The 19,737-nt window shown below is 39.5% G+C and overlaps 1 protein-coding gene and 2 pseudogenes across 1 annotated transcript in view; 2 read left to right on the forward strand and 1 right to left on the reverse strand.

Annotated features, from left to right (window-relative positions):
• The window catches only part of ELOVL4 (ELOVL fatty acid elongase 4), a 31,204-nt gene extending 20,821 nt beyond the window's left edge, over positions 1-10,383 (reverse strand). The window contains exon 1 of the mRNA XM_090282691.1: positions 9,998-10,383. Within this exon, the coding sequence (XP_090138817.1) occupies positions 9,998-10,097 (100 nt within the window). The 5' untranslated portion in view covers positions 10,098-10,383. The remainder of the gene's footprint in view (positions 1-9,997) is intronic.
• A 362-nt stretch (positions 10,384-10,745) lies between these two features.
• LOC150007377 (deoxyribonuclease-2-alpha pseudogene) lies at positions 10,746-17,510 on the forward strand (annotated as a pseudogene).
• A 364-nt stretch (positions 17,511-17,874) lies between these two features.
• Positions 17,875-19,327, forward strand: LOC150007378 (tubulin alpha-1A chain-like; annotated as a pseudogene).
• Positions 19,328-19,737: the final 410 nt, after the last annotated feature.

The following is a 19,737-nucleotide window of genomic DNA, read 5'->3' on the forward strand; positions in this document are numbered from 1 at the left end:
GGAAGAGCACCTGAAGAATGTAAGGAAAGGGCAGCTCTGGCAGAATGCAGAAGTGGAGCAGGCAGAAACTGGGTTACCGAATGACAAAGGTCAGAGTGTGATGGGCAGACAGGAAGGAATGGAGACTGTCATCAGCAGGGCAAGTGTAAGCTGTGGTATCTGAAGGCATGAGGGGACTAATGGTGTGAGAGCAGTCTAGTGCAGGGCTGGAGCAAGGGGGCAAAAATGTTTCCTGTAACTCAGTTGTATAATAGTCACTAAAGAACCTAAAACAATAAAGGGAGGAGTTACAAAGCAGAAGAAAAAAGAATTTTGGTTCCAAGTTTGCCTGAGCAGAGATTGTAATAAGGTAGAAAGTGAGAAGAATTATAATTCCCTTAAAACGCAAATAAATAATGATGGATTTAGAGGCTGCAAAGGAGAAAAGACATAACATAGATGAGGTGAGTGAATCGATATGTGATTCAAGCTGAAGGCTGATTACTCTAAGGTTTAATTTGGGAGAGTTAGTACTAGATAGGTAATTCAGGGAAAATCAGTTTACTCACTTGGAAAATGTGGATAATAGTACCTAGGTCAAAAGAAAATGATACTTAAATATGATAATAAATATAAAGCACTGGACACAGTGCCTGGTACTCAGTAAGCATTCAATAAATGCTCACAGTTACTTTTGGGCAATAAAGTAGTATTGTTGGTTGAACTCCTGTATGGGAAGGTCACTCACATGGGAAGGAGAGGATTCAGTCCCAGCTCTGTAACTTTCCAGCTGTGTAGTTTAAAGTCTATTTTTTCAACACAGGATGGTTAAATACTACCTGCCTTACAGGGATTCTATGAACATTAAATAAAGTGTATAAAATGCATACTACAGCATTCTCTAGTCCATGTGGTCCTATAGTAGAAGATCAATAAAGAGCAGTGAGTCCCACCATGTGCAGATGATATAGAAATTCATGGTTTAAAAAAATGACAAGAAGGTAAGGGAGGGAGAGGATGAAGATTAGACTTCGGGTGGTGAGCACAGAATGCAGTCTACAGATGATGGATGATGTATTATAGAACTGTAACTTGAAACTTATTAAGCAATGCTACCCCAATAGATTTAATTTTTTAATAACATATTCATAAAAGCCAGTTCATAGGGAAAGGGAAAACAATGTCAAGGAAGGGGAAGATGTGGTACAAGAAGAGATCGGGGCGAAATATATATGTGTGTGTATATATATATATGTATATATATATATGCAGATATATTCATGCATATATGTTTTTTGTGAGACATTCTTCTCTACTATAATCTCACAAAGAACATATATGCATGATCCATGGACAGAGACAATGGTATGGGGATTGTCTGAGGGAGTCAGGGGGGTTGAGAGGGGTGGCTGAAAAATTGGGACAGTTTTTACTAATTAACAATAGTTTCTACTTCTTGTATTATGAAATTTGGCAAACACTTTCATAAGTCACTTTCATAAGTTCGGTTCATCCCGCAGCGCCAGTTCTGCTTACCAAAAGTGGCCCACTAGGCACTCGCATTTCACGCCCGGCTCCACGCCAGCGAGCCGGGCTTCTTACCCATTGAAAGTTTGAGAATAGGTTGAGATCGTTTCGGCCCCAAGACCTCTAATCATTCGCTTGACCGGATAGAACTGCGTGCGTTCGGGGTGGGTTTCGCAAGAGCGCCAGCTATCCTGAGGGAAACTTCGGAGGGAACCAGCTACTAGATGGTTCGATTAGTCTTTCGCCCCTATACCTAGGTCGGACGACCCATTTGCACGTCAGGACCGCTACGGACCTCCACCAGAGTTTCCTCTGGCTTCTTCCTGCCCAGGCATAGTACCTTTTTAAGGTACTAGTTATTCCATCATATAGAGGTCAACTTCATCTTCTCAAGCAAAATACTTTTTATATTTTATATGTAAATTATACTATATATTCACATATATGGTATAAATATATACATTTTTACAAAATATCACTTTTTAACTTAATCTCATCCAACAGCCTTTACAGTCACTTTGAGTATTTCAAATGTCTTTCTTTAGATCATCTCTGGTGGTATTATGACTTGGCTTAGATTTAATATTCTAAATAGCGATACTATGTAGATGAGGTAGTAGTTAGAATTATGCAAAATAAGAGAAGATACATAGGTCAGAAGACTGATTATTGCTTTCCTGCTTGGCTGGTGTGATGCGGAGACAAAACAGCCTATTTAGACCTATTTCCAATATAGTGTTCATCTGCAAGTTACTGAGCTTCTATGACTCTCAGGACTTTACACATGGAAATAATAATGCCTGCCAGGCTTATCTCCCAGGGTTGCTGCGAAGTTCTTGGTAAAACTGGAAAGCAAAATACAAAGGCAAAGTTGTCTTCCTTGTTATCTGCTACTTTATAGCCCCTTGGGACTTTTGTTAAGGCAACAGCTATGCTTGCTCTGTATAAAGCCATTTTACTATAAGCTGAAAAATAAAAGAATCAACTGATTTACCACTGAGCACTGAAGAAAGATTTCTACAGGTGCTATCATATTAATTACATAATATATTAAATTCATTTTTAATTGTGATTTAAAAAACACACAAAATTTTTAAGTATATAGTTCAATAGTGTTAAGTATATTCACACTGTTGTACAACCAATCTCTAGAACGTTTTTCTTCTTGTAAAACTGAAACTCTATACCAATTAAACAACAACTCCCCATCTCCTCCTCCCTCCGGCCCCTCGCAACCCTGTCTACTTTCTGTTCCTATGATTTATACTACTTTAGAGACCTCAGGTAAGTGGAATTATCAGTATGTGTCTTTTTGTGCCTGGCTTACTTTACTTAGCATAAGGTTCTCAAGGTTCATTTATGTTGTAGCATGTGTCAGAATTTCCTTTCTTTTAAGGCTGAATAATATTCCATTGTATGTATTTACCATATCTTGTTTATCCATCCACACATCACTGGACATTTGGGTTGCTTTCACCTCCTGGCTATCATAAATAATGCTGCTATGAACATGAGTGTGTAAAAATGTAAGAAATTCTTTAATACATATCTTGTGGCCAAGTTTTCATTTGGTAAACAAATAAAAATGAGAACAGAGAAGCTTGCTCTTTTGACTATTCCAGTTCAAAATCACAAATGCCTTTATGGAATTACATCTAAAAGTAAGTAACTGATTCCTTCAATGATTTAATGCATTTGCATTTCAACTTCCAAGACTTATATTTTAATTAAAATGTAATACAAATAAACTGCCATATTGAGGTATTTGTTTAAGAATGAAAATAGTCTGTGAAGAAAAGTATATGACAAAAGATTTTAAAAATTAACCCTTTAGTTAAGGAACATACTCACAACAAAGCCATTTAGTTTCTTTTGTTTTCTCCATATTCAAAGACCTACATATTTTTAGGAATTTTGTAAACCACACTTCCAAATTCAAAGTAGAAATGGCAAAGATAATGATGCATGATAAAATTTTACATTTTTGTAAAAAACATATAAAGGTTAAGTTTAAACTATAGAAGCTATTGCTTTAGGAGATATGAAGATTCAAGTGTCCTTAAGAGATCATGCAGTTTCAACTCTCTCACAGTACAAGTAGAAATATGAGACCCAAATAATCATAAATAACTTGCCCAAAACCATTTACCAAGCCATCCTCAGCAGTTTCATATTACATAATAAATGTAATGCATAAATTTATACATTATGTGTATAATGTATAATTAACTTATTCTTTAATGTTACTGTTAATACTTTTTTTAAAACAGATTTTTTAAATTTATTTTTAGGGAGATGGGAAGGGATGGAAAATAGAGGGAGAGAAATATCAATGTGTGGTTGCCTCTTGAATGCCCCAACTGTGGACCTGGCTCATGACCCAGGCGTGTGCCCTGCTGGGAATTGAACCAGCAACCCTCTGGTTAGCGGGCCAGCATTCAATCCACTGAGCCACACCAGCCAGGGCTATTGCTACTACTTTTGACAAAATAGTTAACTCTTGGTTATTCAAGGACTATCTAGATAACTAAATAGATTCAGTATTAAGGCAGTACTATGGGCTGTCACAAAGCTATGTCACAGCAAGAGTTTAAATATCTGTATCCTTTTGTTTTTCTATTCCTTTACTTATTTCTTATGAAGCATATAAGAGAAAATTTTAAAAAACTAAATATGAATCTGTTATTTTTACTATTTGGGCAGCACTGATAACTGTTTTGTTGGAAAGACTGTAATTATTACATAGAATGAGGTTTTTGAATTATTGATCAATGTATATTTATCTGAAATTGCTTTATGTATTTAAAGAATTTTTAAAAGTTACATATATAACCAGAATTTTAGACTGGGTGAGAACTTAGAGATTACCTAATTCAACTCTCTCTATTTACAGATGAATAAAGTTGAGGTTGGAAATGGAAATGGACTTGCCCAAACTCTCAAAGCTAATTAGCAGGAGATCCAGGAATAAAGTGTAGGTCATTTAAATCCCGTCCAGTGTTCCTTCCTGTTCTATTCCATGCTGCCCTCCTCACTTCCACACTCTACACAATGCTGCATAGGGAATGAAGAGGGAAGAAGAATTATGTCTGATTTTATATCTCTTGAAAGTTAACTGTTTTGTGCTAACAAATGATTTAATGGTTTGCTTCCTTCATTAAATTTAGTCAACATTAATTGAATTTATGACTAACTTATGATAAAAATCATTAAAAATGTCTTCTGTGATTTAGTGTGATCCAAAACTTTATTTGTGTATAGCAACCAGAATATCTCACTATTAGAAATCAACATGTGTCACTCCCTAGTGTTGGGGAGAAAAATACAAAGATGTGAAAAGGTAAATAATAATGGTTTAAACAGTTCAAGAAAATAGAGTCACAGAAAGAATGGTATGAGAAAGTGTATGAGTAATTGCTAAAGGCAATGGGATCACATGAAGCAATGAAGGTCTCAGGGTACCATGGCCAGCAAAGGCTTTCTAAAGGACAGAAACTGTGTGGGGTTCTGGTGAAAAGCCATCTGTAGAGGTAGGCTGGGAAAGGGCAGTTGGACAAACACACATTTCACTCAATGGTGAGCTACCCAAGTTGGCTAGAGTTGCAGGTCTGTGGTCAGGGGAAGGCTGACTAACCAGGTTAGAAAGAAAATTTGGACAGTGGTTTTGAAAGGCCATGTATTTACTCACTTCTCTTTTCTAAAAGTCCAAACCCATGTGATTTAAAAAAATATATTCTAATACATTCTCCTTCCATGGGAAAATAAAACAATAGCACCTTGATTTGTTAGGGTGAAATGTCCTGATAATGAAAAGAAAAAAAAAAAAAAAAGAGCCATTCAAAATGAGAAAAGACGAATTCTGTTACACAACTCTTCTCTGTGTGATAACATATGTTTAATTCAAAATAAGTGACTCAAAATAATGACTCAAATCCAAAATAATATGTTAATAATAAATCATCCACTAATGACAATATCATGACTTGAGAAAAAAATTTAAAAAATTGAATTTTAAAAAGATGACCAACTTCTTTGCAGCTCTTAAGATCACAAAAGCATTGTCTGATAACTGTCTGTGTAATTCTTAAAACCTTTTCTCTTTAAACCAAAGAAACTGTATAAAACTGTGTCCTGACACCAGTTTTAGAATTGGCATTGTTTTAACTTCTTATAGTTCCATCTGGGATAAGATTTCTACTATATACTGTTGGGGAAATAGACAAGAGCATCAGCTACTAAAGTCCAGGACTCTTTCACCAAAAACCAGGCTCTGGTGAAGAAAAAAACAAGAGCCAATCAACCAGCCAAACAAGCAAACAAACAAACAAACAAAAAACCCTTAAATGATGTGCACCTCTTAAAAGCTCCAGGTTGGTTATCAGAGAATGATAACTCTAGAGCCTCATGGAAAACATTGACCAAGGGAAATCCCATGTTAGGAACTGGTAATGTTGCACTAATTTGTCTTTAATTAGCTGCCTAGAACTTGGAATGCCTTTTCTCAGAGAAACACTGAAAATGGTGGCTGGGTTCCCAGGCTAATCCAAATCAACCAACAAAACCTATTTTTGACAATAACATAAATAAAAATGTGTACATTAACTATGATAAATAATAATGAAATGAATGTAAATATACTGTACAATGTTTAAGACACATGCTTCTTTGGGGCCTAGCAATCTCTGGAACAGACCTGCTTTTAGCCCAGCCTATTCGACAAACCAGATGACTCACTGGCCCTTAAACACACTTCCAGTTTCTAAGCACTCTCCAACAGTATCCACAGCAGCTTCACAAGATTAAATGCATTCCAAAACAGAGTTTCAGTATTCTTGTCACAACTCAAGACTATAGTACAGGTATAAGGAGAGATGAGAAAAGTAGAGAAGGACTTTTCTAACCTTTCCTAGGCCCCAGCTAGGCCTAAGTGACAGATCACTAGACATGTAAACTGCATGAGGGCAAGTAATGACCAAGTGTTCTCATTCTCTCCCCAGAGCTCAGTACTGTGCCTGCACATGACAAATAAATCATGGAAAGAATGAATGATTACTTAAGCCTCTCCTCCAAACTTCACCATCATTCTTCCTCCTCCTGTACCATTCACCTCCCTCTGCCTTCTGCCCCCTCCAAAGTGAATTTAAGGATCCAGCAAGGCTAGCCTTTTATGCTATAACTTAAAACTCACAAGTAAACACAAATGTTTTTGTCAAAATGTTGGGTACTATATCTGCAAATGGAGAGCAATGCATACATACACATACACATACACATGCATGCACATACATTCTCTATGAACAATGACTTTAAAAACATGAATTCCAAAAGAAATATGGTGATTCAGGAGACATTTGGTCTTATTGTGGGAAGGCTGACTATTAACTCTCCAGGTGTTTTTATGCTAAATGTCAGTTACACAAAAGGTTACTAATAAGCATTTATTAAAATAATAAATGAACACGATGATGTAGATAATTTGGGTTGTTAAAGATTGGGAGATATTTAGAGTCATCAGTTTACATCTCTGGATTAGATAGTCACTGAGTCTAGGATACCAGTCCTAATAACTTTAATATATCCATAAAAAAAGAATAGAAAAAAATAACACAGTGACGTCAGAGTATCTACCTACTCTCATACCACCAATTAGTGCAAAGTCCCACATCACTCTATACTTTCCTATATAAGTCAAGATTAGTTTACTTGTTTAAAATATTTTAAAAGCTAATAGTATATGGAAGTAAAAAAAGTTTTTGTTCCTTTAAAACAGCAATTCTTTCAAAGTTTCAGTTCAATGTACAAAGTGTCACTGATACACTAAAAGTAACATTGTTCTGTGTTAATATACTATGGACCATATGTTGTATTTGCTAGATATGTGCTGTTGAAAAGTCCAGTTTTTATACATTGCTTTGGACATGTTTCATTAAATAGCATAATTTGATAAAACAGCTCAAAACAGTACTTTTGCACAAATTGTCTGCCCTAAGACAAAAATCTCTTGGATCATCAACTATATTCTACAAATCTGTATTATTCCTATTATAACAGTCCAAAGTGGATATAGGTTATTTACACTTAAGTAGAAACCTCAGAGGAGAGAAATATTTAATGAAGTAATAAAACAGAAAGACAGAAGCAGATAACCAGTTCTGGGGATGAAAGCTCTCAAGGGCACAGAGCTCTCCCTGAATAATTTGCATCCTTTCACAACAGTCACCACTATTTCTCAAGACCATCTTTCTCTCCACCCATTTTTATCCTCCCCACTTCCAAACATCTGACTCACTGACTTCTTCTTCAGCCTCATCTAATAGGCTCCTTTTGTACTTTGAAACTCCTTTGCCCAGATTTTCATAAAATTATAGTGAGAAGAGATCTTCTTGGAATTGGATCAGTGTTAATGAGTCAAAGAAAAGGTACCTGGAGAGCAAGGAAGGCAGTGATAGGAAATGGGATACCATAGGCTTCCTGTCTGTTCTGCCTGAATCTGAAAAATACTCCTCCTTACACAGCAGCAAGGTAGAACAGGCTATATATCCCACTAAGCCTCTAAAGTTAGTTAAGAAATACCATCTACCTACACTAGGTAGCTGATTACAGAAAGCAAGGAAGCAGTCTCAGGTTTCGTAAGTGGATAGCCAGGGAATGGATGAATACCTTTCCTCTGACTTGGTAGTGAGAGGTCACTTGGTCCCAGTAGCTGCTCACGTCTCAGTCTTAGCCCACAATATTATTTTATGTCTTCACATGCAAGGAGCAAGCTTTCACATAAGGCAAAAATTTTCCTATTTCATTTCTATTTTTTACACAAACATCATAAGGAAGGAATTAACCATCATACAAACATATAATCTCTTTTTGCTCTCAATTCTCCCTGAGACTTAAGAGGTGGGAAGGGAATGACAGACAGGAATGAGACCTCCTGGGTGTGGCTCTGGCTATATGGAGATGGGAGGACCTTGACAATGTTTGAACTTTAAAGTATGCAGAATGCAACAATTACCTGCCGAAGAGCTTGTCTGATGTTTGGCTTTGCACAATTGTGTAATGGGAAACCCTGATGCAATGTTTGAAAAACCAAAATCACTTCAGAGATGAAGGGAAGGGTATATACATCTTTCCCAGCTTTTGTAGGTACAGCATAACTTCAGAAGAAAGACTTAAAAACGAAAACTCCATTAAAAACTTTTAACCTTTTCAATTGCAGTGGCTAATTAAATAGCTTACTTCTCAGTGTCAAACTTCAGAATTCATGATAAAGAACACACTTTTCAAAAGAAGTTATATCAATGTCAAAGAATCATTTATCTCACCCAGAAAAAATTCCAACAACACATATTCCCCACAGCATATATTTCATGCATTGCACTGTATTCATGCTGTAACTACGATCCCATTTATTCTAACAAATACAAAAACTATAGGAATATATTATCGTTTCTAGGAAGGCAGAGTCATAATGTGGAATGTTAATTTCCTCCCCTGCTGGGATGCATTTAAAAAATTTAACCCTGCAAAAGGACTAAAAAATTTAAATCAGAAGATCATTTCTAAAATCCTGTTAATTTTTACTTCACAACTTTTAAATGTCTTAAAACCAAAAGCAACTGAAATAACTGGATAAAATAAATGGTGAAATGTAAAAACAACATCACAATAGCTTCTGCTAGAAGAGCTGCATAAATCAACCAATGGACAATCCTGTCAAATAAACTAACAACCGTAGGGAAAAGTTTGCTGATTTAAGAAAACTGTATATATATGTAGGCTTCTAGGACAACCTCTAGGTGCTGCTGTAGAGACCCCGTTCCTGAAGACTTATTCTTTCCCAGTGTTTCAGCCTCCCCCTCTCCCTGACTGCACTGCACTGCGCAAAGACATTACAGACAATCATTTCATATTTGCTGTTGAAATAGCCTCACGAAACAACATTCTTTAAGGCTCAAGAAGCCAAACATTGGCTTTTTGCTTTTCTTTCCAAATTATACTATAGATGAATGAGCTAGAGAAAATATTAGCCGGTTGTGTCAAAGCAACCAGGAGGCCGAAGAAGCAAAAAGACAGCTACCACTGGAGTTCTCCACCCCCAACCCCGCCCGAACCATCTCTCCATACAGAATATTACTAAATGTTAAAAAAGAATGCTGTACATAATTTAGAACTGTCATACGAAGTCTGGAGATGTGGGAATATACGGTAGGGAGGCTCCTACGATGAGCCCTCAGCAGCACAGGCTCCACCTGATATGTTAGCTTCTGCATCTGAGAAACTGATGAGAGATGGTAGAGGCTCAGAGGGAAACCTTGCGAGCGTGGCGGGGGTGGTGGTGGTGGGGGTTGGTGAGGCCCTAACGTTCGGAGCAGATTAACCAGTGCCCCACAGCGGTCCCCGCGCCCCGCACCTCCTCCGATCCACCGCATCCCAACAGCCGCAGGGGGCTGGTGCCTCCCGCAGGGCCGGGCGAGGATAGGGAAGCCAGCGGCTTTACCTGTGATGGACCAGGTCCAGCGGTATAACTCTACCGTGTCGTTGAGCGCCGTGGACACCACATTCAGCACACTGCCCTGCTCGGAGTCCAGAAGCCCCATCGCGGCGGTAGGCGGGATCGGGCGGCGGCGGGAGGAGAAAGCCGAGACCCCGCGGGAGGGTAGACTTCGAAGGCAACGGCCGAGGGACGGAGCGAGCGGCAGCTGGGATCCCCCTCTAACGGCGGCGGTGCAGCCGCGTCTTCTCCTCCTGCTCGGGGCGCCGCAGCAGCGCGGATGCGGCGGCAGCGGCGGCGACCAGCCGGGCGGAGGAGAAGGTAGTCAGGCTCTCAGGAGGCGGAGGCGGGGGAGCTCCTGCAGTGAGCGCCGCGCGCTGCACCCGTCTGCCGCTTCCTGCCGTCGCCGCTCCAATCTCCTCGGCTGGCGTCACGTGGGCGCGCGCGGGGCGGAGGGGCCGGCGCGCCCCTCCTCCCGCCCGCGCGCGGGGATTCTTGTGAAGGGATGCAGCGGTGGGGGGCGGTGGCAGCCAGGTGGCGCAGGCGCGCGCCGCCCCGCCCCGGCCCCCTCGGCTCTGCCCCCTTCGCAGGTCGCCACCTTCCCCCGCAAGTCTCCCAGTGCCTCTTCCCCGCCTCCCGCCCCGGCATCAGGCCCGGCGGAGGAGTACGCCGCTGTCCCACGGGTGACCTTGCATCCGCCCCGGATACATCTTAAGAAACACGAGAGGGAAGAATGGGCGTTTTGTGCTGAAGGATGAGGTTGGCGAGGTGCATCGGTCCTACCCTGTCATTCACTTCGACTTCCCTGGGGTTCTCTTGCCTTCACCCCTGTCGGACTGTGCTTGCCACCAGAGTAAGGGGGATGCACAAGTTCTCCCTCTAAGCTGGTGAAGCTACAGTGATGGAGAATGGACTTAGGGGGTCTGCCCATTAACCGATTAATAAAAACACTGTAAAATCCCCGTGTGTGAATGGACTACTTGAGTCAATACGTGAATTTTCGGCTATGGGTCGGCGTCCGTAATCCCTCACCCGCTCCTCACCTAGTTTTCTGGGGTCAACTGTAATTTGAATGAATGCTTGCACGTGTTCTGTAGAGCCTTTTAATATACGTGGAATAATCGGAGAGATATAGTTGTGCTAATTTTGGCCATTAGGAGTTCAGAGAAGAGGGAGTACCAAAAGAGGCCTGCCTTATAGTTAGAGAAGTCAGCTTGGACCAGAAGAAAATGAGGTGAATCTAAAAGGACAATCTAGGCAAACAAGGAAGAGGTAATTTATTTTAAAATTTTGTTTAGATAATAAGGTGGGAAGCAACAGGATAATCTACCCCTGGAAAGTAGCAAAAATACACTACATACAATTAATAATTTGATAGTTTCTGACATCAAGAAAGATCTTTGAGAACAGTCCAGTAATCTTTTCACCTACTTGTTATTTAAACATGTCACCTACTTTTTGTTTAACCTTTTCTCTAATTGTTAGTTAGGATGCTCCATTTAAAGGCCACTGGGGCAAGTGTGTGATTGCTTTTGTTCTTTTGACACTGTTAAAATAATGTGAATATTTTCTTTTATGTTTATTTGATTTAGTTTCCAGTTAACTCGGTTATATATTGTTTGATTTTATTTTACATTAGAAGCGTCTTAGAGGATAAGACCTTTTTTTGGTTTCACATAGAGGACCTAACTCAGTGCTATAAATAATATTTATGATTATGTCAAATTTATAACACACGTTTTTTCAGAACATAATAAGGACTGTTACAAGTGGCAAGAGCTTTAGGAAGAGAAGTAACTGTTTATTGTATCATTTAAGCAACCACAGTTTTCATTAAATATCCTAATCTTGAAATTAACCAAATAGAATATAATTTATCAAATATATTTACCAGATTAAAGTTTTGGAGATTGAAATTATGGTTTCTCAAGTCTCAAGCCCCAAGTTATGTGTATCAGATTCTAGTAGCTATATAAAAAATACGACCAAGTCTCCACATTTGGAGAGATGGTAAAGATCAATGATCTTATTCATCTACTTTGATGATCTAGCAAAGTTCAGATTAGTTTGAACTTTACATAGTAAATTGATTACTACTTCTATTTTGTGAAATCCTGAATGTTTTTAATGTAGAACAGATCCCACCCTCACCCTCATTCACACACAAAACTTCGGCATCTTGTTTAATAAATACGAAAATTTTAAAACAGGTTCGTATATAGTGGAAGCCAATTTAAGTTCCACTATTCACTAGGGGGCGCCTGTCACATGTAAAAAAATCCTAGACAAGTGATGAAAACTGTCAAGAGTGGCCCGCACATCTCCACACTCTAACTGGAAGAGTAGAATGTTTATTAGCACTTATGACATATCCAAACATAACCTAAGATCTAGAGCCCTAGAACTTGCCCACTCTGGAGCGCTATTACCCAGCCTGGAGACTAACAATGCAGTATTCAATTCACACGTGGTTTCCAAATACCAAAGCCTATCTGTTTGTGCAAACGGAAGAAGACCTGCATGTCCATTCACCTGGAGTGACAGCCATCTAAACAAGACGTTGTGACAGGACAAATCAAATATAAGCTTCCATAGTATCTGCAAAACTTTTGAGAACAGAGTTCTTTATTGTGGATTGACTATAAATAAGACACAGTTATCTATGAAAACCAAGGGAGAGGATATGATAATAAAAAATGATTTTATATAAAATAGCAAACATTTTTTAATACTTTACAGCCCATACAGAATTAACAACATACATCAAACTATCCATTTTTTCCTAATGTTTTCACCTTTCTATGTTTTCAATATTGTCAGCAATTTATGCTTTTAGAAACAGATGAACCTAAGAATCTGTTGAAGTAATCTGATATAAAAGAGCTTTAGAAAGACTCTAAATCTTAGAGAAGTAAAATTTGCTAAGTGGATAATACTTACAGAAAATGGAGAAAATCACTGGTAATACTATCTGCTGTTTATTTGTTCCAGTGTTTTGTTTTACTCCCCTCACCCCTCTTCCTCCACTCCACAAAGATAAAAGAAATATGTAGAACCCATGACATAATTTAGGTTCTTAACTATTTTGGAATTACAATCTTTATCTTAAGCCATCTTTCATTTAAATTTTTAAATGATGCTTACTTTTTTGTTACCTTTATTACATCAAATGGGTATAGATTCTTCTTATAGTTCATGAGTATTGAAAAAGTAACAGGCAATATAGTGAAATGAAAATCTCCCATAATCTCATCTTTTAAAAAAAATTTTTTGTATTGTTATTTTATTAGTTGTCCCAATTTTCCCCTCTCTGCTCTCCTCCACCCAGCCCACTCCCCACTTCCACAGTCAATCCCCACACCATTGTCCATGTCCATGGGTCATTCATACATGTTCTTTGACTAGTCCCTTCCCCTTCTTTCCACCATTTTCCCCCTTTCACGTCTCTTCTGACTACTGTCAGTCTATTTCATGTTTCTATGTCTCTGGTTCTTCTTTGTTCATTAGTTTATTTTGTTCCTTAGTTTTCCCTTATTAGTGAGATCATATGGTATTTGTCTTTCACTGACTGGCTTATTTCACTTAGCATAATAGTCTCCAGTTCCATCCATGCTGTCCCCAAAAGTAGGAGTTTCTTCTTTCTTTCTGCTGCATAGAATTCCATTGTGTAAATGTACCACAGTTTTTTGATCCACTCATTTACTGATGGACACTTAGGCTGTTTCCAGCATTTGGCTATTGTAAATAGAGCTGCTATGAACATAGATGCGTTAATGTTCTTTCGAATTAGTGTTTTAGGTTCCTTCTGATATATTTCCAGAAGTGGGATCGCTGGGTCAAAAAGCAGATCCATTTGTAATTTTTTTGAAGTATCTCCATACTGCTTTCCACAGTGGCTGCACCAGTCTGCATTCCCACCAACAATGCAAAAGCGCTCCCCTTTCTCCACATCCTCACCAGCACTGTTGTTCGTTGATTTATTCATGATAGCTGTTCTGACAGGTGTGAAGTGCTATCTCATTATGGTTTTAATATGCATCTCTCCAATGACTAGTGATGTTGAGCATCTTTTCATATGTCTGTGGGCCCTCTGTATGTCCTCCTTGGAGAAGTGTCTATTTAGGTCCCTTTCCCATTTTTTAATTGGATTGTTTGTTTTCCTGGTGTTGAGTCATAAGAGTTCTTTATATATTTTGGAAATTAGCCCCTTGTCCAATGTGTCATGGGCAAATATGTTCTCCCATATGGTTGATTCCCTTTTCATTTTGATGATGGTTTCTTTAGCTGTGCAGGAGCTTTTTAATTTGATGTAGTCCCATTTTTTAATTTTTTCCTGTATTACCCTTGCCCTAGAAGATATATCAGCGAAAATATTGCTTTGTGGGATATCTAAAATTTTACTGCCTATGTTTTCCACTAGCACTTTTATGGTATCATCACTTACATTTAAGTCCTTTATCCATTTTGAGTCTATTCTGGTCTATAGTGTAAGGTGGTAGTTTTTATTCTTAATAGAGTATAATTTTACAGATTTTTACATGCTCATATAAACTTTTTTTACATAAATTATTATTTATTACAATGCTATTCTACAGTCTGCTTTTATTTTATTTTATTTTTTTATAATTTTTTTGTTTATTTATTTTTAGAGAGAGGGGAAAGGAGAAAGAGAGGGAGAGAAACATCATTGTGTGGTTGCCTCTCACTCACACCCCCAACTGGGGACCTGATGTGCAACCTAGTCATGTGCCCTGACTGGGAATCGAATCAGCGACACTTGGCTCGCAGGCCGACGCTCAATCCACTGAGCCACACAGCAGCCAGGGCTACAGTCTGCTTTTAAAAGACTTAATAGATTGGGAGCACTTTTTAATGTAAGAATACCAACTACTTAATATTCCATTACATGGATATACCATAATTTATTTATCTAATACAATGTATATGGCATTTAGATTATTTCTAACTTGAGCTAGTATACTGATTTGGCCATTAATATCCCTGTACACATAATTTTGTGAACTTGTCTATTTTCTTGGCATGAATTTCTATAAGGGAAATTTCTGTATCAGGAAGTTTTAATTGAAAATTTTAATATATGATGCTTGTACCAATTCACAATTATACAAAAGTCTATGACAGTGTGCTTATTTTCCCACTCCCAATTCTCCTTACTGAATTTAATTATGCTTTGTAATCATTACCAATCTCATAGGCAAATATTTATATTTCATTATTGCTTAACAGTTTATCATCTTCTGGCATCTTAGTGTTTTTATTTTGAAAATTATCTATTTGTATTCTTTGCACACTATTGTATTTATTTTCCTTATCAATTTATAAGTTATTTTGTGTAATGAAGTTATTAACAGTGTCTGCTATATGTTACATATATTCCCAGTTTATTTGTCTTTCATTGGATTTATTATAATAATTTTTAATTTGGGCATATTGGAGGCTGGAGATAAGTTAGACTCCCCCACCACCTCCATCAGAATTATGTACCAGAATGTCTTGAGGTCTTTTTCAACATGTATAACCCCTGGCTGTTCTGATCCATGCTTCTAGGAACATAGTCTACTCCCTTCCCAAGAATCTTAACTACAAATATCTTGCATTTGAATGTTCTTATTTTGGGGTCACCCAATATGTACAACCAGTCTATAGTCTAAGAGTGACAAACTGTGGTATCTTCGCTTATTCTTCCTGGTTTGATTACACCAAGAAAATTTCTGTGATTCTCAACTGAATATTTGTCTGAGTTTTCAGTTCCTTCATTTATTACATTCTATAAAATCTTGGTCTTCACCTGTTACATAAATCTTAACCAAAAAATCTGATAACAAATGGAAAGTATTAAGGAGAAAGCCTCTTCATCCTTCTCTTATCTTCCCATTACTAAAGGTCAGTCTGGTTTCATTTTAAGGGAAGACAAAAGGGGCCTGAGAAAAAATTAATTCACCATGATAAAGGCAAGAAACTGGCTGAATTTCAAGGACTTAATATACAAACCCAACTCTAGGTTCTAAGCCAGCATTTAGCTGATCCCAGAAGCTATCTTTCACCAACCATTCTGATATTCTGGGAATATCATAAGGAAAATGGCTAAACATGAATGAATTTAAAGTAATTTACTAGTAATGAACTGCAATGTTTTGGGTCAAGCAGCTGTGCAGTGGGACACTCCAATGAAATGAATGACTACACAAAAATGAATGACCTTGGATTGAGCATCAGCCTGCGAGCCAAGTGTCGCTGGTTTGATTCCCAGTCAGGCACATAACTAGGTTACACATCAGGTCCCCAGTTGGGGGCGTGAGTGAGAGGCAACCACACAGTGATATTTCTCTTCCTCTCTTTCTCTGTTCCCCTTTCTCTAAAAATAAAACAAACAAACAAATAAATTATTTTTTTTAATTAAAAAAAGAAAAAAATGAATGACCTCCCTCAAAACTTGGAGAAGCAGTTTTGACCCTGAAGAATCCATAGACAAAACTAAAAGGCAACAACTGAGGGAAAATATTGGCTTCTATAGCATCACCTTTATATCTGGTCCCTCTTTCTCATTCTTCTTCACCAGCTCACCTCCTTCCTGGCCTTTGATGTTAGTTCTTTCTGGTTGCTTTAGATAATCTTTTCTTTTCCTTATACTTCCTGCCTAAATTATTTGATCCATTCTTTTGGCCTTGGTTGCCATCTGTTTGTAACTATCAAATGTATATCTCTAGATTAGATATTTCTTTCAAGCTCATCTATCTCACAGCTTGTATGATACTTTTTCTTTGATGTAGCTGAATTTCAGGCATCAGATCTCAGCCTATTAGAACCTATATCTATTCTTCCTTCATATTTCTCTATTTCCATGCCAAAGTCATCACTGACACTTTATTTTTCCCTTACCACCCACATGTAATCCATGACCAATTTTCCCTTGACCAGTTCTCAAAGATTGGCAGACAGCTGAACTACGCCTGCCCCCAGCTCTATGACTACAAACTGGAAGGGGTCTTCATCAGGAAATTACCTGACCTGATGGAAGTGGTCAGGGGTGACTGTGTTCACCACGGACCCTGTAACAGCAGTGTAACACTCACATCAAAGGCAGGGGCCATCTCCCAGAGCTTTGCCATATTTGGAAAGTTTGGAGATTACCTATACTCTGGCTGGTTGGTGGAAGCCCTTGGCAGCAATCCACGGGTCCAGTTCTGGCAACACTCTAGTGGCATCCTGCCCTCCAACGGTTCCAGGGCTCAGCAAGTGCTTGAAGTGATCCAGATAGCCTTCCCTGGGCCAGCTGGTTCCACCTTCAATACCACAGAAGACCACTCCAAGTGGTGTATAGCCCCGGGAGGGCCCTGGGCCTGTGTGTTTGACATGAATTGAAATTATGAAGAGGAGCACAGTGTGGTAGGAGCACAGTGGTGTACTCAGCTGTCTGCCCTCTGGAAAGCCTTCCAACCCTGTGGGTAAGGAGCAGGATGTTGTCTCCAGGAAGCCCAGCAGAGCATATAAGAGCTAAGGGTTAAGAGCCAATTTGAACTTCAGTTTAAATCCCTGTTTCGTCTCTTCCTAATTGTGTGACCTTAACTAGTGCCTTAACCTGTGGTTCAGTCTACTTGTCTGCAGAGTAGGAGCCACAACACCTGACTCAGGATTTGTGAGGAATAAAAGGAAACTGGTAGATGGAAAGAAGGAGGGAAGAAGAAGAGATGAAAACTAAAAGCAATATAGTATCCTAGATGGGATTCTGGAACAGAAAGAGCATTAGGTAAAAACTAAGGAAGTATGAATAAAGTACTGCATCAATATTAGTTCAGTAATCATGACAAAGGTACCATACTAATGAAACACGTTAATAGTAAGGGAAACTAGGTTCTCTTACATCGACCGCTCAAGAGTCGCGCTGTAAGAAGCAACAACCTCTCTTCTTCCTCTCCGTCATCCATTAGGCAGCCGCAAAGCAGCAACCATGCGTGAATGTATCTCCATCCACGTTGGCCAGGCTGGTGTCCAGATCGGCAATGCCTGCTGGGAGCTCTACTGCCTAGAACATGGCATCCAGCCTGATGGCCAGATGCCAAGTGACAAGACCATTGGCGGGGGGGGAGATGACTCCTTCAACACCTTCTTCAGTGAGACAGGTGCTGGCAAGCACGTGCCCAGGGCAGTGTTTGTAGACCTGGAACCCACAGTCATTGATGAAGTTCGCACTGGTACCTACCGCCAGCTCTTCCACCCTGAGCAGCTGATCACAGGCAAGGAAGATGCTGCCAATAACTATGCCCATGGACACTACACCATTGGCAAGGAGATCATTGACCTTGTCCTGGACCGAATTCGGAAACTGGCTGACCAGTGCACAGGTCTTCAGGGCTTCTTAGTTTTCCACAGCTTTGGTGGGGGAACCGGTTCTGGGTTCACCTCCTTGCTGATGGAGCGTCTCTCTGTCGATTATGGCAAGAAGTCCAAGCTGGAGTTCTCCATTTCCCCAACCCCCCAGGTTTCCACAGCTGTAGTTGAACCCTACAACTCCATCCTCACCACCCACACCACCCTGGAGCACTCTGATTGTGCCTTCATGGTTGACAATGAGGCCATCTATGACATCTGTCGTAGAAACTTCGATATTGAGCGCCCAACCTACACTAACATGAATAGGTTGATAGGTCAAATTGTGTCCTCCTTCACTGCTTCCCTCAGGTTTGATGGAGCCCTGAATGTCGACCTGACTGAATTCCAGAACAACCTGGTGCCCTATCCCCGCATCCACTTCCCTCTTGCCACATATGCCCCTGTCATCTCTGCTGAGAAAGCCTACCATGAACAGCTTTCTGTAGCAGAGATCACCAATGCGTGCTTTGAGCCAGCAAACCAGATGGTGAAATATGACCCTCGTCACAGTAAATACATGGCTTGCTGCCTATTGTACCATGGTGATGTGGCTCCCAAAGATGTCAATGCTGCCATTGCCACTATTAAGACCAAGCGTACCATCCAGTTTGTGGACTGGTGCCCCACTGGCTTCAAAGTTGGCATTAATTACCAGCCTCCCACTGTGGTGCCTGGTGGAGACCTGGCCAAAGTACAGCGAGCTGTGTGCATGCTGAGCAACACCACAGCTATTGCTGAGGCCTGGGCTTGCCTGGATCACAAGTTTGACTGATATACGCCAAGCATGCTTTTGTCCACTGGTACGTGGGTGAGGGCATGGAGGAAGGAGAGTTTTCTGAGGCCCGTGAGGACATGGCTGCCCTAGAAAAGGATTATGAGGAGGTTGGTGTGGATTCTGTTGAAGGAGAGGAATACTAAAGTTAAAACGTCAATGGTGCTGCTTTTACAGGGAAGCTTATTCTGTTTCAAACACGAGAAGTTGTGGTCTGATCAGGTAACTTGTATGTAGCAGTGTATAGTCATACAATTACTGGCCTATGCTTTAAAACATGAAGCTTTGTTACAGACCCAGCTAGTCCACTTCTCTGAAGGGTTTGAATAAAGTATTCCCTGTCTTAAATGAAAAAAAAAAAATAGTAAGGGAAACTGAGTGTGGGGTGTATGGGAACTCTGTATTCGCTTTGTAATTTTTTATTTAAATTCAAACTGTTCTAAAAATAAAGATTTTTTTTTTTTAAGCCTTAGTTGGTTAGTTCAGTGGGTTGAGAGCTGGCCCATGAACCAAAAGGTTGTGTGTTCGCTTCCCAGTCAGGACACATGCCTGGGTTGTGGGCCAGGCCCCCAGTTGAGTGCAT

The sequence above is a fragment of the Furipterus horrens genome, unplaced genomic scaffold (genome assembly GCF_987537825.1).
Source record: "Furipterus horrens unplaced genomic scaffold, mFurHor1.1.pri manual_scaffold_6, whole genome shotgun sequence".
Taxonomy (NCBI): Eukaryota; Metazoa; Chordata; class Mammalia; order Chiroptera; family Furipteridae; genus Furipterus; species Furipterus horrens.